The sequence below is a fragment of the Hippichthys cyanospilos genome, chromosome 9 (genome assembly GCF_059441005.1).
Source record: "Hippichthys cyanospilos isolate Australia breed blue-spotted pipefish chromosome 9, RoL_Hcya_1.0, whole genome shotgun sequence".
Taxonomy (NCBI): Eukaryota; Metazoa; Chordata; class Actinopteri; order Syngnathiformes; family Syngnathidae; genus Hippichthys; species Hippichthys cyanospilos.
The window spans coordinates 13,091,019-13,108,224 of NC_142377.1; the positions used below are offsets into that span (position 1 = coordinate 13,091,019).

The 17,206-nt window shown below is 38.6% G+C and overlaps 1 protein-coding gene across 2 annotated transcripts in view; it reads right to left on the reverse strand.

Annotated features, from left to right (window-relative positions):
- Positions 1–17,206, reverse strand: part of LOC148418945 (low-density lipoprotein receptor-related protein 1-like) — a 109,806-nt gene that overhangs the window by 73,731 nt on the left and 18,869 nt on the right. For both annotated transcript variants that reach the window (XM_088424297.1, XM_088424296.1), the window contains exon 3: positions 4,745–4,882. In XM_088424297.1, coding sequence (XP_088280423.1) covers positions 4,745–4,882 — 138 coding nt within the window. The remainder of the gene's footprint in view (positions 1–4,744; positions 4,883–17,206) is intronic.

Genomic DNA, 17,206 nt, shown 5'->3' on the forward strand with positions numbered 1-17,206 from the left:
TACATAAACAAGCCAACTTCAACATAAACACACCAAATAATACACAGAAGTCAATGCAAGAGCCATAGTAGTTTTTTTTGTTGTTGTTGTTGTTGTTGAAGTTGGCCTTTGGAGAAGTAGCGGCAGAGTGGCTAGCTTAATTCACCCTCGAAACGTTTTTCACAGACCATCAGTAAACAAAAAAAATATATATTCAATTGCTGATTAAAGGCCTTAAGGAACGGCCAGTAAATTACCCTGACATTTAATGATACTGTTAGCAATAGCTGCCAATGTGGTGCACATGGTTTATTCAAAGCAGGCATTTCAAGCATCAGAAACTTGGTGGAAAAAAAAAAAAAAAAAAGGCCATCAATGTATTAAAAGTGTATTACTGAAAATATGTAAACAATGTGGGCTTTCTATCAATGCATAAAAGATGAGTTACATCAAGAAGAATGATGGAGATAAAATTACTTTGATATTTTAGTTAATTAAAAATCATGGTTGATTGAGTCACTTATGTTTATAATATTTAATCAAATCACTAGCCTTACAGCTTCCATTGGGATTGGTATGTTAGTGAATCAAAATAAAGAATACATTTTCTTTCGTTAAGTATAATTCTTACAATGTTTAAAACAGGAAGAAAATGGAACACTTTTAGATTAGTCCCTTTTAAACAGGGGTTAGAAAAATGAATACCAATAATATTCAGAGCCAGAGTATAGTTTTATATTTATTTTGTCATCTGAGCTCTGATGAGTTTCTACATTCTGGTGCAACGTTCGCATATAATCCTGGTTGGGTAACAGTGCATGGAGAATTAATCCAAGGCAAAGTTGAGGGACAAGATGATTGATTATGATTCTAGGGAGGCTGTGAAGTTTTGTTTTTTTCAAGGGCAAGAGGCAGCATCACTCTGCCTGGCCTCTCTGTGTTGAACAAAATATCGTTCACATTAAGGCTAAGCTTTTTCTTCCCAATGTCATTGTTTAATGTTACATAAAATAACTGACCTGATCGACCAATTACAGTAAAATATGTTCCAAAGATAATAGCTCCAGTTTACGTCTAGGGCAGCAAATAACGGTCATGCTGAACCTCCAAGAGGAAAAAAAAAAAGATGTGGCCTAATCCTGCATGGATTGACAAAGAAAGTTGGTAGCACCAGTTCTGGCCATGTAAAAGTTAGTTGAAGCCCGATTACACTTTTTTTTTGGTTTGTTTCAATGTGTTTATTCCTTGAGTTTCACACCCAACTTTCTTATCCACACTAAACAGTTGTAGGAAGAAAAGACATTGATGGGGGAAAAAAAACATGAGGAAGCCATGCACAGGTGTAAAAGTGAGGCATCAAAAGCAGAAGGACAAAAATGGAACAAACACGCTATATAATCACACCTTCCAGTCAGCTGAGCATCTCAAGATAAAACCGCAACTATAAATCACTGTGACTCATTTCTCTTCTTTTACACAACACGCACATAGACACATTATGCATCAACATTTCTTCACATATATCTCAGTCCAATCTACTACTTTTAGTCACGATTGAATCACTTTGCCCAGAAAAACTTGCGCAAAACTCCCAACAACATGCAAACTATTGCACAATAGGGAGTAATAGCCTGGATAAGAATTGCTTCAAGGAACTATTTTACAAAAACAAATGTGTTCCCACATAATCACATAACATTTGTTTGTCTACTTTCAGCATTCTTTCAGAGGAATGAAGCTGATGACATATCTGAAGAGTCATTTTGTTCAAATGCACTGCAGCCGATTTCAATGCAATTAGGTTCATTTGAAAAACGGACAAAATAAGCCGTACAAAAGCCTTTGTTCGAGCTCCAGCAGGTCCATCTGCAGTTCAAATTATAGACATGGTCGGAATTTTCCATTCGATGACTGAGCGCTCAACTCAGATGTGTTTACGAAAGCGTCGCTGGCAGCAATGTAAACAATCAAATATGAAGCATAGCAAAAATAGTTGCTTCGAAGTCGAAAATGATCACACTTCATCATGACAGCTAACAATCTGAAGATCAGATTGTTTGGGGTAAATTAACAGAGTTCCACTTTATTTTTTTATTTAATATTATCTAATGTCAGGATATTTTTTTTTTGCCATCAACTCAACAGCAAATTCAAAATCCTATTCACCTTATTGACTTCATATTCAAAATAGATAATCATGCTAATCACGTTCTGTTTTTCTTAACACATGCATTTATAATTAGGTATAAATTATGCTCTATTTATACTTATTTTCCTGAGACATCATCATGAATAACAGCTTTGTTCTCACTTGTTTTTTTTCTTTGTGCTCCATGTACCAATATGTACTATTTAAATCTGGTCATTATTCCTGGTGCAGTGCTTTTTTTTTTTTTTTTTTTTTTACCCAGAGCAAAAGGCTAGCTCATTAAAACAATTTATGTAAATCATTTATGACTGTTGCGAAATGTACAATATTCCTCACTAGGCTTTAGACAATCAGGATTTTGTGGTCCAATCACAATCACCGATCAAGTTATTTAAAAAGAACTGATAATTGATCACAGATCCAATCACGAGTTGGGGAGAATTGCTCATGTACTGCTTGTAAACTGGCTTTGTGTTTATCGCGTAAGAACCAAAATATTTGTATTATAGGTACAAAAATGGACCATTTTTGGTTGGTTTAAGAGCGTTTGCCATGCTAAAATGTGCCTGATGCACACAGATAAAAAGGCATTCAAGAATTAGCCAGACATAAAGGGAAAGTTCTGTCTGTAAAACAAAAACCTTACTTATTGACTTTAATTACCTGACAGCACCAAGTAAATACTGCAAATAAGAACTGAAGCAACAACAAAGCCTCCCATAAGTCTATTGAAAAAACTTGTGCAAATAAAAGGTGAAATGTTGTCCAGCAAAATATTCATACAACTTATGAATTTGCAGAACCCATCACTGGCATCATTGGCGATATTACAGATGATCTCTGATCTTAATTGGAAAATATCAGCCCATCATGATCGAGCCAATCAGATTGGCGTAAAGTTTATTTTTCACACTTGTTGTCTATCAATCTTTCAAAAAATAACTAGTGCTGTCAGGCTAGCCAATTATACATTTGATTTATTGTTTATTTAATGATGTGTTTGCATCTAACTTTGAATTAAGCCCGTCCCTGGTTTAAAGCTGGCTGTGACAGTCGTATTTTTTCAAATCAGTTTAGCTTATTCTCTCCGTTAATCTGCGGGCAAATAGAGGTAGTATTCTGCTGTTATGTGAGCAAAATATGACAGGACAAGATGGAAGGCAAAATAGCTGAAATGACAGCCTATGTATGTGTTGCATCTTGCTTGGTAAACTGTCATACAGGTGGGCGTGATAGGCTTATTATTTGAATAAGCAAGACGATGTTCATTTGTGCAGAAAAGTGGAAAAAAAAAAGTGGTGCAAAGTCTGCTGTTATACAGAAAGGGGTTATAAGCTAAGGTATGTTACAGAATTTGATGCCACTGTATGTGATTTTTTTTTTCCCATGTGAAAGAACATATTAAAATTTGGCTAGAGCTGGGCAATAAATTGAATTATTTGAATAATTCATCTTTTTAAAAAGAAAAATTGAAACAATCTTGAAATAGATATGTTGCAAAAGTTGTATTATGCTGGATGAGTGGGTTTACAAGACTACTTAATTCTGGCACTTAATGGGCTGATAGCATTTTTTTGGCATTGTTTAGCAGTAAAAGAGCAATATTTTGACTATAATTAACTTTTTTAGCTCAATTGAACACTTATTTTATTGAACACTTATTATATTTGGAAAAAAGTATAAATAAACACCTAGACGTTTTAGTGGTAAAAATGGTAAAAGAAAAGGACTGTGCCTTTAATGCACAAGCTATGAATACTGTATTACGTTTACATTAAAACTCATTTTAAATCAGTAAGCATTCTTTTTGTCTGAATATCTTCCAGAGGATTTTTCAAGAATTCAAACCTTTGAATGAACGTTTGTTAGATTTATTTCTTTTATTGAAATCAATTATAATCAAACTTGTCCTGAACAAATAAATAAAATCCAGATTTGATTGTTGTTGTCCATTTTGTCCAGCCCTAACTCCATCACGTCGCATTTCTTGCCTCGTTTCCACATGCTTTGAAGCATTCTCTGTAATTACTACACATTTGGAGCATCTGTTGGCAATAAATAGTTGCTTGTCTCAGATGAGGTCAGATTAACGAGGAGAATCTGCGTCCTCGTTGCCGCTTTGATTGACGGTTGCTCAATTGTCCACCCATTCAAATCAAGCAGATGATGAAGACAACACACGCCCACAGACAATTTCAGTGTGTCACTAGAGGTGGACAAAATCGATATTTTATAAGCGCAAACATAGCACCACATTGATTGGTTTGGAGCCGTGCATCCTTGTGTCGATGTCTTGATAAAAGAAACTCGCCAGCTCTATCATGGGGTGTGCTGAAGAGTTTTGACTCACAGAAGAATAAGTATGAAGCAATCAAAGCTTTCAGCTTATATACACAGAACATGTGAACCCATTGCACTCTGATAAAATCGCCCTGATACGGGGAATAAATTTGCCACTATTACATGACTGTGTTAGCACAGCAGGAGTTATCAGCATTGGGAATATGAAAACAAGCGCATAGTCGGCACTGCTGGGACTTCAATAACCGCAAAGTGGTTATGATCAACGATCACATGTTATCACACGGTGAGGAAGACTAGTGAAAGGGGTGTTACCTCGACAGTGGGGTCCCTCGTCCCAGCCGTCGGTACAATCTGGATCCCCGTTGCACAGTTTGCTCATGTGGATGCACAACTCCGTGCCCCCGCATTGGTACTCGTTAGGCGGGCACTTTAACACAGCGGTGTGCGGGCCTGGAAGACAAACACAAATTTGATCAACTCAAAAGGTGAACAGCAACCAGTAATAAGGACTAAAAGGTATACCAAGGGTCACCGGGTTCCTCCACAAGGACTTCATGAGTAGTCAACGGGCATGTTCTAAAAATAGCTCACCGATGAGGCAACGTTTTGTTTTGTAGGAATATTTTAAAGTATTGTACAAGTTATCATTTGAAAATGTGAGAAATCATTAACATGATCCATCCTCACATAGATGAATATAATTAATTAATGACAGCAACAATTAATAAAGGCATGTATCAAAGCGATAGCCCTTTTTGCAAAAATTGGTACTTAAGAACCCCAAAACCTCTTTGAGTGTCAATAAAAAAAACAAACTTTTGTAAACTCATTAGAGTAACAGTGCGCAGAGTCATCTACATCTACAACGACCAGGCTATATGGAGCAATCAAGCGTTCCTAGCTTGTGGTCTTCAAGCTCAGGTGTTGACCAACCATAGCTCAGCTTTTGAATGCCACATGAGCAGAACCAGAAAACAGCTGAGCTGCGATTGCCGATGTCATTTTCCGCTGATGGCAAGCAGAAAAGTGTGCTTTTAAAAGGATACTAGTCTAAATTTGACCGCTTACACAGCAACCAAAACGTAGTCTTTTTAGAGTAACCAAAATTTACTGTGTAACCTATAAATGTAATTTGTTTTACATTCTGCTTGAGTGTGCGCCAGAGCTCAGTCATATCCAGCAGAAGCGGAATTTTCCAAAAGCAAACCTCATGCGGTACACAAACACATGCAAAGGAGCATTTACCATCCATACTAAATACACTCGTAGACCTCGAACGACCTCCCAGTGGATGTGTCTCGCCTTCCAAACAAACAAACAAACAAGTTGGCAACGATGAAGCACTTAACATTGGGCCGGAAGGCTCCTATCACTTTGCAACATTTGTCAACTCCTCTTTACAGGGTGTGAAGTCATCTGGACTTTTTAAGTATCGCATGGAGCTGTGCATGAATCAGTGGGGACTCGAAATGAGATGCTAAGTGTTAAGCAATCAAAAAGAAGGTCGAACTGGAATTTTCACATTCGAGTGAGAAAGAATCATAACATATTGTCGCGTGTACTTGTGTCATAAGAATGCTAGAACGGCAGCAGTGTTCTGTCCATAATTTCTGAACAGCCCTCCACTCTTAGAGTTTCCACTGAGTCTGATTCTGTGCTAGGCAGGGTTGGTTTACCACAGGCTTAATGAAAAAGTGATGAACCGCTACACAATATTCATATTTAATGAGACAATAAAGTTATTTAAATAATATCCCTCTCTCTAAATAATCCCTCTCTCACCTGGACAGTGGCAGTGGTGCAGTGAGGATTACTTTTTTGGACTTCTCCAGCGCCTTCAACACCATACAGCCTCTGCTGCTCAGTGGTAAACTGACAGAGATGGGAGTAGGCTCACACCTTGTGGCATGGATTACGGACTACCTGACAGGCAGACCCCAGTACGTGAGACTGGGGGGCTGTACGTCCGACACTGTTGTCAGCAGCACAGGAGCGCCACAGGGGACCGTGCTGTCTCCTGTCCTGTTCACCCTGTATACGTCAGACTTCCAGTACAACTCTGAGTCCTGCCACGTGCAGAAGTTTGCAGACGACACTGCTATCGTGGGATGTATCAGGAGTGGGCAGGAGGGGGAGTACAGGAAACTGATCCAGGACTTTGTCTCATGGAGCGACGCTAACCATCTGCACCTGAACACCACCAAGACCAGGGAGATGGTGGTGGACTTCAGGAGGCCTAAACCCCATCCGGAACCAGTAACCATCAAAGGAGAATGTGTAGAGTTTGTCCAGACCTACAAATACCTGGGTGTGCAGCTGGACAATAAACTGGATTGGACTACCAACACAGAAGCTCTGTGCAGGAAAGGACAGAGCCGACTGTACTTCCTCAGAAGGCTGGCGTCCTTCAACATCTGCAAAAAGCTCCTGCAGATGTTCTACCAGACTGTTGTGGCGAGCGCCCTCCTCTATGCAGTAGTGTGCTGGGGAGGCAGCACCAAGAAGAAGGACGCCTCGCGTCTGGATAAACTGGTGAGGAAGGCGGGCTCGGTTGTGGGCACAGAGCTGGACAGTCTGTCAACTGTGGCTGAGCGACGAGCGCTAAACAAGCTGCTATCAATCATGGACAATCCAACACATCCACTACACAGCATCATCCACAGACAGAGGAGCTGCTTCAGTGACAGATTGCTGTCACTGTCCTGCTCCACGGACAGGCTGAGGAGATCATTCCTCCCCCATGCCATGAGGCTCTTCAACTCCACCCGGGGCAGTAAAAGCTCACATTAAACTCAAAACCTCATACTCTGCACTGCACTATTCACTTTATACAAGCACCTTAATTATACTTGCACTAGACTCCAACGATTCACACTATTCTGTTTACACTGTTAACAAGCACCTTAAGTATACTTCTGTACTGGACTTATGTGTATCTTGTGTATTTTATTTCTCATATTTTATATCTCGACTTGAGGATACTGCTGGAAATGTGAATTTCCCTACGGGGATGAATAAAGTATCTATCTATCTATCTATCTATCTATCTAATAATGAGATTACAAGTGTTTGTGGAGCAAAAAATGCTTGATTTGAACTTGGTAATGTGCGTGAAAATGCTGTGTTGTGGTGTATGTTTATTACTATGTTATCAGCCAGAGGTTTTTTTTTGTCTCTTACACAATTATCTATTGACAAATGCATTATTTTTTTTTTATTTATTTTTTTTTTTAATGGGTTCGCTCTAAAAACTACAAGGTCAAAAGTAACCCGAATTGATTGAAATAGGCAAAGCCAATAGCTAGCATATAGACAGTTGGCCCAGCTCATTGGTTTGAGGATTGAACATTTTGGCAAAATTTTGATATAACAAGCTGTAATCACGATCAACAATGATGAGGTATAGCTACCAAACAATGGGTTGCCAGGTTATTAGTATACTGTAATGGTGGTTAAAATAACTTTACAAACATAATTTTATGAGAAGAAGACATAACTTTCCCCTCTTAGAGGTCATTATATCAAATCACATTATAAACAGGATGCCCTTCCCAAGAAAAAAAACAATCCTGCATCCAACCCAACTAGGATTTGCAACCAGGGCCTTGGGTCCAACATTAAATGAGTTATTAACAAACCAATCATGCCTTCACCAATATTTTCAAGGATTTTTACCGTACATTGAATTGACTTCGGTATCCGTGCACGAAAAACAAACACGGCAAACTTCTTTCACTCCTTAGCGAGCCCAAATCTAATCTTTAACCCAATCTGCTCAAAATCCGCAGCTACCCAACGATTGATTTAGGAAAACAATACAGCATTTTTGGGTGGATGTGTTTTTCACTTTAAGGACCTACTATCCAACAACTTTACAAGGCAACCACAAAGCTGGCATACACAATCGAACTGGGCCATGGAGGAAAGTAGCAGAACTACAAACACGCCATTATCCACGTCAAACGAGCCTCTTCAATGCATCTACAGCATGCGCACATCCACACAGAGACTAAACACCCACAATAAGCATGCCGGTGCAATGGCATGCAGGCTTGCATGGTGGTGTTTGTTGAGAGATATCTTTAGGATCACCAAGGGAGAAAATATATCTCGGGTAAACACAAGTCTGGGCAGACTTTCTCAAATTCCTCAACGGTCTTTGCAGCTTGAAATTAAAAAAAAAGTGAATAAACTGCCACAATCAAAGAAAGCGCAGACGCATTTTCAACTTAACGATCCTCAACTGAGCTTTTTTTTTTTTCCTGGATGAGGTTTTGTTGCCTTGTGACTCGAACCAGTATTTCATCCGCAAAAGGACAAATGACTCAGCAAGAAGTCTGTCCTGTTGCCCACCATTTTGTGCAGCCTCTCCCAACGGCTGTCACATACTTTCCAAGTCAAAGGGCTGCGCGACGTGATTAATGAACAAAGCAAAGACCCAAACGTTTTTCTCGTTTTCCTTTCTTTTGAAGTGGGATTTATCGTAGAATCTAAGAACCAAGTAATCCATGAACCATGTTCACTAAAATAATTGATTTCTAAGATGGAGAAAAACACATTCTTAAAAAAATATTGTAATACCAATACATCCATTCTTCTTCCTAGCCACTAATCTTCACTAGGGTTGCGGGCGTGCTGGAGCCTAACTCAGCAGTCTTCAGTCAGTGAACAAGGTAAGCCTTGAACTGGTTGCCAGCCAATCGCCAGGCACACAAAGATAAAGTATCATTCATACTCACCAACACAACTGAGGATCATTTGGAGCATCCAATATGCCTACCATGCATGTTTTGGGGAATGTGGGAGGAAATAGAAGTACCCCGGCACGGGGAGAACATGCAAACTCCACACGAGAGACGAAAGCAAAAATGGGACTTAAGAATTTTGACGCAGTCGTGCTAACCACTCTTCCGCCGTGCTGCCCAATTGTATCACAGTAATCCAAGAAATCGTTTTCAAGGTCTTTGTAAAGAAAAGAAAATTTAAAAAAAAAAACTATAAACACCATCATGTCAAATTTTAAATATACAATACAAATATCCATGTCTATACTTGTGTACGATATAAGTCTATCAGTGCTCTCAAGCGATTACACATTTGTAACAAAGACAAAACTAAAATCATTTTGCATAATTAATTGTGTTTAATCACATTTTCATATTTGCCATAACACTTGTGACGGATACTCACTTAATTAAAATCCTGTTTTTTAAAGCAAGACAAAAAAAAGTCATACTAATAAAATAATACCACGTAAAAATCAACTTTAATCTGCCTTGGTGCCTGTGACTTTCTCGCTTTGGTTCCAAATTTAATAGGGTTCAAATAAAATTAATTATTAAGTAAATTATTTAACTCTTTAGAATTTTAAATTGATTACTTAATATTTTAGATAATTGGATTACAGACAGACAGACAGACAGACAGATTGACAGGCAGCTACATAGCTTTCGTAACATATGACAAAATAATAAATATATAATTACAAAAATTATACATATATTTACATATTATACATATATTATACATATATTTATAGGTTTTTCATTTGTTGTACTAGTTTATTTATGGATTTATATACAGTATACTACTCACAAAACGTTAGGGATATTTGGCCTTTGGGTAAAATTTCAGGACGAGCCTAAAATGCATTCAAACCTTTACAGGTGAACTGAACGTGACCTTTTCTAAGCTTTTGAATGCACATGTCCATCAATCAAATGGGAAAGTTCCTTGCTTTGGGTGGTGACTGCTGGAAGAAAGCATTCAACTCAACTTCAGAGGACAGCATTGTTGTCCACGAGGGAATGTGGTAAGAAATTAAACTTCTTTTTTCAAATCGACATTTTGTCACGTTCGTGTACGATAACAGAAAAAATGAAATGAAACAAGTTGGAAAGTGACATCAAAACAAGCTACAGTACACGCTATGAATAAACAAATGACAAAATACCAGAAGGCGGTGGCGGGGGTATGTGGGAGACAATAGTATCAGGGTGACGTGTGACGTTCTCCCCCGTGCCGGTGCTCCTATCGCTAAGCTGCCGACTTAACGCGGGATAACAAAAGCCCCCATTCTGGATTAATACATTTTATAAAGAACAGGGAGCCATAAAAACAGCAGGCTGTGGCCTTGCCATCAAAGACCTGACCCAAGTCTACTCATGTTTGGCCAAGAGATTAAATATGAGGAAAAATCAAACACAAGGTGTTAATTAGCAAGCCTCAGATTTGCCGCGGAGCAGCCTCATACGTCAAAACCAAAGGTCTTGTTTTTAACCTTTAAGTTGACACAATTGGGGCCCAAAACAAGTGCAAAACCTATTGCACACACAGCCATATCATTGTACTCGCATCAAATAGGATTGAAATATACGTGTTATACAGTAGAAGCCAAACTTTAAGGCAATACGTCCAAAATGAAATGTGTAAAGCACAATCAGAGCTGTGGAAGGAGACATTTTCAAAGGTCTAAACCTCAACAAGACTCATCTTTCAGAGGCCACATGGAACAGATTTTTCATGTGTTACGTAGAATAAATGTGCAGTCAATTACCCAAGTAAGAAAACAATCGAAGAGATGGAAAAGGAAAAAGAAAGAATAGGGGAGTCTCACAAGAGCTAATTGAACACCTCATTCATAGGAAGCGCTCCAAAGTCCCACAAGGCCCCATTCTTCTGTGAGCTGGCAGTAGATAGTAGCACCGCGATGGAAATGGCTGCTAATTTAAAGCAAATGCCGCCTTTTATTCAATATTCCTCTGTGGTGATGAAGCGAGGTTATCTGGCAAAAATCCTGTTGCCTCGAAGTGAATACATTTTCTGATGGGGGGCAAAAACAGGAGATATTGTTGGAAAATATTTCCCTCATCGTAAAGTATGTAAATACCCAAATGTTAAGAATAATATGGAATCTTCAAAGTGTAGTGTTTGTTATATTGGACTGAGCAGCCAATGCGAACTACTGTTTTAGGTTACGTTTTCGGTTTATAGATATCATCACACTTTTACCCTTTTGCCATCACTCCTTAACTCTGTAGAAAAGACAAAGAGACACTATACACATTTTGGTAACTTTGGTTCTTTAAAAAGAGCCTAAAGAGTAGCTCTTTAGGCGCTGTTATTTTAATTTTATTTTTTTTGCATATTTTAAAACATTGATGTTTTACTTACTTAATTTAATTACTGGGATTAATGATACAATTCAATTCCTGTCATACTTTAAGTTGTGGACATTAAATAGCGCTTTCTTCGAGAATATAAATATGAAGTATGAATATATTTGGATGATGGACTGTCATGGGTAGTACACAGGTGATGGTGCTGAATGTTACTTCATTTTGACATCTGGAAAGGACTAAAAATATTCCATTTTTTTAAATTAAGCAAATAGTAAGAACATTTTACAAGCGTTGGCCAGCACAAGTGTGTAGGTTGCACCTGAGTTTTGACAAAAGTCGCCACATATAACAAATCTTGCCTGCAGACACTTATTCCTGCTCAGTTGCCAGTTTGAGCAGTGTGTTGTGATTTTATGAAATTCTTAAAAATGCATTTGTGTAAAATGTATTGCAAATAAGTTATGTAAAAAACGTACCTAAACCTTCTAGAAGATTAAATGCAAACGTTTGAAGTTAAATATAACTGAATTGTACTCAAGCAGTGATTCTTTCACTTTCCACTAGAGGGAGCATGTAAGCCCCTAGTGAAACTTAGACACCTTTGAAAAACTCCATTCAGACTATTATTCCAGCCAAAAAAAAACCTTTGTCCCATCAAAAAAGGTTACGCAGGACTGCCGACACCTTGCACGCTTCGAGTCAATAAGTCGCTGCACACGGGCGGATCACATGCTCCATCGGGCAGCTCGATGGAGTCAGGCCACGCGAAATAAAGCCATTGTTTGATCACGTAAGTCGGCCGCGACCCCATACATATCACACTGAGCTGCCGTGTTGTAAGCGGTGTCATGTGCAGATTTTGATCTGAACTGTGGCACGGCCACATGAGTAGAAAGCCGCGGTGCCGGAGTCACGAGACGCAGCGCTGGGGAGCGGGTGATTGATTGTTATTGGCAAATATTAACTTCATGCGTAATTTAAATTCACATTCATAGTCAGGAATCCTCCAAATTCAAAACTCATTATGTAAGTGGCTGATACTAAAAATGAGTCTGGCTCATTACACTCCTTAATTTGGTGAGATATACAGCAGCTAATACTTTGAGAAAAGATGTCTCTGTGTGACTTCTTTTTTCGAAAGAAGTCTCGACATGACCTCTTTTCACCTATGAAGCCCTTTGGGACTTTGGTGTTTCAGGGTTAGAAAATTTGATTGACTGATTTGACAAAAGTTGCCAAGATATACAGTAAAATTTCGTCGTGAACAAATTCCTTTCACAAAAGTTGGATCTCTGGCTGCAGTGTCCTACAACCTACAAAACCTACAAAAATTGTAATATGTGATAATAGCAAAAGTAACTACGCAGTACATTTAAATTGAAATTGAAATTGGAATATTATGTCAATATCATTAGAGTATTATGACTCGAACACTTTTGCATTATGGGAGTCCAGGCTAAGCCAATCATCGAAGTCATTGAAAGACTTGCAAATGTCATGAATTGCGGTGGTTTCGAGGTCTCATCACAAAAATTTCTATTGCACCCCCTTTGTGAGTTGAATGGATTGATGCAAAAATCGGAGGAATGGCATAATAAAACATCTGGTTTTCAATTGTGTATGTCCAAAATGGACAATATTTCCAATTTTGAATGGGAGTAAATGAGCTCAACATGGGTTAAGTTTGACACCTATAAAGTATTCCTCTCAACCTCCTGATTGCAAACATTTAGAAGGGATGGCAGCGTGGCATATTGATAGTCGTCATGTTTGGACAATCTATGCATTATTTTTGCGCTTTTCTTTTTTTGTATGCTTTTCCTTTGATATCACAAATAAAAACATTGAAAAGCCTGAGTTCCTATTTTATTTGGAGCTATTCCTAATTTTCAACAAAAGATATCCAATTGAATATACTTCTTCAGCTTGGCAGCAACTGACTCGTCATTTCACTTGTAAAAGTCTTTCTTCATTGTTAACATAACCCAAATTAATTTGGCGACACATTACCAAGTAAATTGATAATGAGATGACTTCTTTCAACTACATGAGCAGTTTATTAGTCACAGATTATATTATTCAGATGCCACTCTCCTAACACCGCCCACACATTTTGCCTGACAGTGATGTAACCATACTCACCATGGCAACAAGTGTCGCTGGATTTCCTAACAAGAACTATAGAAAAGAAATATTTCGCAAATGACACTCAAAGATCAAGATAACTGGGTTTTGATCACTCAAAATAGTCTTGTCACAGATGTCAGCCAACCAGATGACGATGGATGAATAATTGAAAACGCTGATCCATAAATATACCTCATAAATAAATAGTGAACCACTTTAACTGCGTCAGCCCTTAAATACACACTAAAATATTTTTTCTGACCACATGAGACATTCTTGAATGAAGCTAAATTCTAAACTGGTGCGCTCAAAGATTGTTTGACCCATCTCTATATACTCCCCCCCCAAAAAAAAGAAAATCTCCATAAAACTTGGAGAAAGTAGCCACCAAGTTTCAACGAAAGGACAGATGAAAGAATGGATGGATGGATGGATGGATGGATGGATGGATGGAAGGACATTAAGAAGGATATTTTTTAAGCAACAGGTACAATTTGATTAAGTTTGCTACCATAACATAGCATAATAAAGCTTTCTTACTTGACACATTAATAATCGCTAAGATTGGCTTCTGTTAGATAAATTCAGGACTCAAACGCTCTCAAAAGGAAGCCCAAAGGAATATAGAACTCATTTGTCTTCCTCTCGGAAATGAAAATCAGTAATATTATGGTGGTGGACCTTTGAACTTACAAGGCAGGGAAAAGGTGGCCACTAGAGGTCATCTGCTTCTACACTGTAGAGGCCTAATTACCTAGAACAGATGTGGAATGAGATTGCCTTTACAGCAGTGTGCTCTTCAGTCGACATGACCTTTAAGAGTTGTATTCTCATAGCAGGTAGCAAAGGACGGGCAAGACACGACCAATGTTCAACACGATGACGATTTTGTCATCCTAAAAGATCGCGCCACTAGTCCAAAGCAGATGTCAAACATCTATGTTAATGCCGCTACTTAGTTCCAATATATTATTTCAGTTCATTTTGCTCACTCTCTTGTATTCTAGACTTCCTGTTGTCCCAGGCTGTCTGTCTCTTGTGTCCCCTTAGAGTGCCTCTGGCCTTCCCCGGCACTATCGGTGGGGAGCCCTGCTGGGATTACATAATGATCTTTCTCCCCCTCTTCAATTTAAACCCTTGACACGCTTTTCTTGGCTGAACACAGTCTGGGCCCTCTTGTCCTTCTTCAGGGGGGCAGCTTTAGCCAGTCTTGTCTAAAAATGGCCTAGACTGGTGGCTGGCAGACTAGCGCACCCTTAAATATAGTGCGCTATATACTGTATGCTGTCATTTAGCTCTTGCTGCTGTTTGCCGTTTGTCTGAACATCACTGCTACGAACAAGGGGATGAAGTATTCTGAGCTTTCGAAAGTTGATTTCAGCTGCCAAATGTGAGGAAAGGTCAGCCCTGTACATGTGTTTAACTATATTAAGCATTATTACCAGAGGTGGGCGCTGCATTTCCCATCATTTCCTAAAAATGACAAGATTTCATTAAACAGCATGATCAAACAATAGAATAAACTGTTGATTGTTTTGTCAATCAGATTTTTCTATGTTTTAAATTTTCATCCATTCTTTCCCCCCAATTTTTTTTTTTTTTAACATTTTCTTTTTTTCCTTTTTTTTTATGAATCATTTACGGATTTGGTCGGTAACTTCAGAGAAGTGGCTGCAATATGTACTTTTTTATAGAGTAAAAACAGACATTAATAAAAGTCTGCTTTCATCAAGGATTAAAGAGATCTGAGAATATATAATCAAGAAATTGAAATTCTAAAAATTTGAACACTTTTAGGTGTCTAAATGATGACTCAGATCAAAAACGCAAAATTTCTATACAATTTTTTTCTGTGACAAATATACCATGTATTAATATCACTAAAACCTTTGACACAAAATGTTCACGAAAAAGGTCATTTTCAAGAAGGATCTATATCTATTCCAATTTACTAGCATTTTCCTCAAAATCTCATAAAAATAAATCTAATTTGTAATTTTGATGATTGATTAATTTGATCCATTATATCCATGAGTTGCCAATAAACCAATTAATTGTTGCATCCCTTCAGTTAATATACAGTAAACATCCCTAACTACAACAATAATATGATAAACCTGGTTCTATTTCAAAGCTTCAAAATGGCAATCAGTAAAGCCCACGCGATATTCTACTCCAATGCTGCAGGTGGCAGTGTTGTGTACATTTTGCGGCATAGCCGTCTTTTTTTTAAGATTGACTTTTGGCCCCGCAAAATCATACACACGACACCTTACTAAGATTTTTTTCGGGGCTGGCATTGTTGTGTCTAATTTTTATGAGACTAAACCAACTAGTTTAATGAAGACATGTTGGAGTATAAACTAACGCAGTCCGGCAAGTGTGTGCTTGTGTGAATAGCACGCACCTGCAACAGGATCTTAAGGTGTTGTGTCATGTTAAAGTGTTTATCGTGATGAGCTATTTAGCTTTAAAGCGACAGTGTCCAGATGAAACGGTTTCCTGTCTGGGGTCAACTGTCAGATACATGACAATTCAGAACAAACAAAGAAAAACTCATTCTCATTTCGTTCCGACGTGATGCAAGGCAGCATTGGATGGAAAGGTTTTTCTTTGCTGTAAGGCCGAAGCATATTCCTTTTAAAAATCAGGTTTTCATCACGGGCTGTCAATAGACTAAAAAGCTAATTGCCGCTTAGGTTGGAACAGACTGTAAAAGCGCCCTTATTACAGACCACAGGCAGCAGATGTGAGCATTACACCTCTTCTGTTCCCAAGGCCACCTTGCTTCAGAGGTGGGTACGCCCCAGGACTCAAATAAATTCCATAGCCCGAGAGCTCAAAAGAGCCCGACACCAACCTAAAAGGGCATATGCCCGAACAAGCGTTCGGTTTTTGTTGTCCTCTATCAGTATCCCTCTTTCCCAGTCTAGCTCAGTACCCTGTGGTACAAAGAACAGCATTGTGGAAGGAAAACAGCAGCTGCAGTGGACAGTGGCTGACTTCACTGGCAATAGCCACCCCGCCGACAAGGACCGCTGTGAAACCGCATCCACGTACAGAATCAATAAACCTTCCTCATGCGTCGTTGAACCGAAAGCTTTCTCGAAACATTGGAATAAACGGACTGACGGGACTTGACTTCACACTGTGGTAATGGAAAAGCTTGCGAGTCAGAGACCGGACAAAAGTATGACCATGGGAAGAAGTCGATGGTCGGAGGCGGCTCCAAAGATGACCACAATTACAGTCCATTCAAACTCATATAACCTTAAATGGGCTATGTATTTAGAAACAATTATAAAAAGTGAAATTTAACATCATTTTTGCATGTTATCTACTACGTATGTGTGGCTCAATCCAAAAGGTTGTATGCTACTGCAGGTTTTTATGCTGAAGTTGGTTGCTTGATGACTTGAAATGACCACATTAGAGATGCTAATTTCCATAAATAATTACACTGATATCATTGCACAGAAGCCTGAAAATTGAGTAATCTGTCAATTAATTGATAAGCATGTTTTGA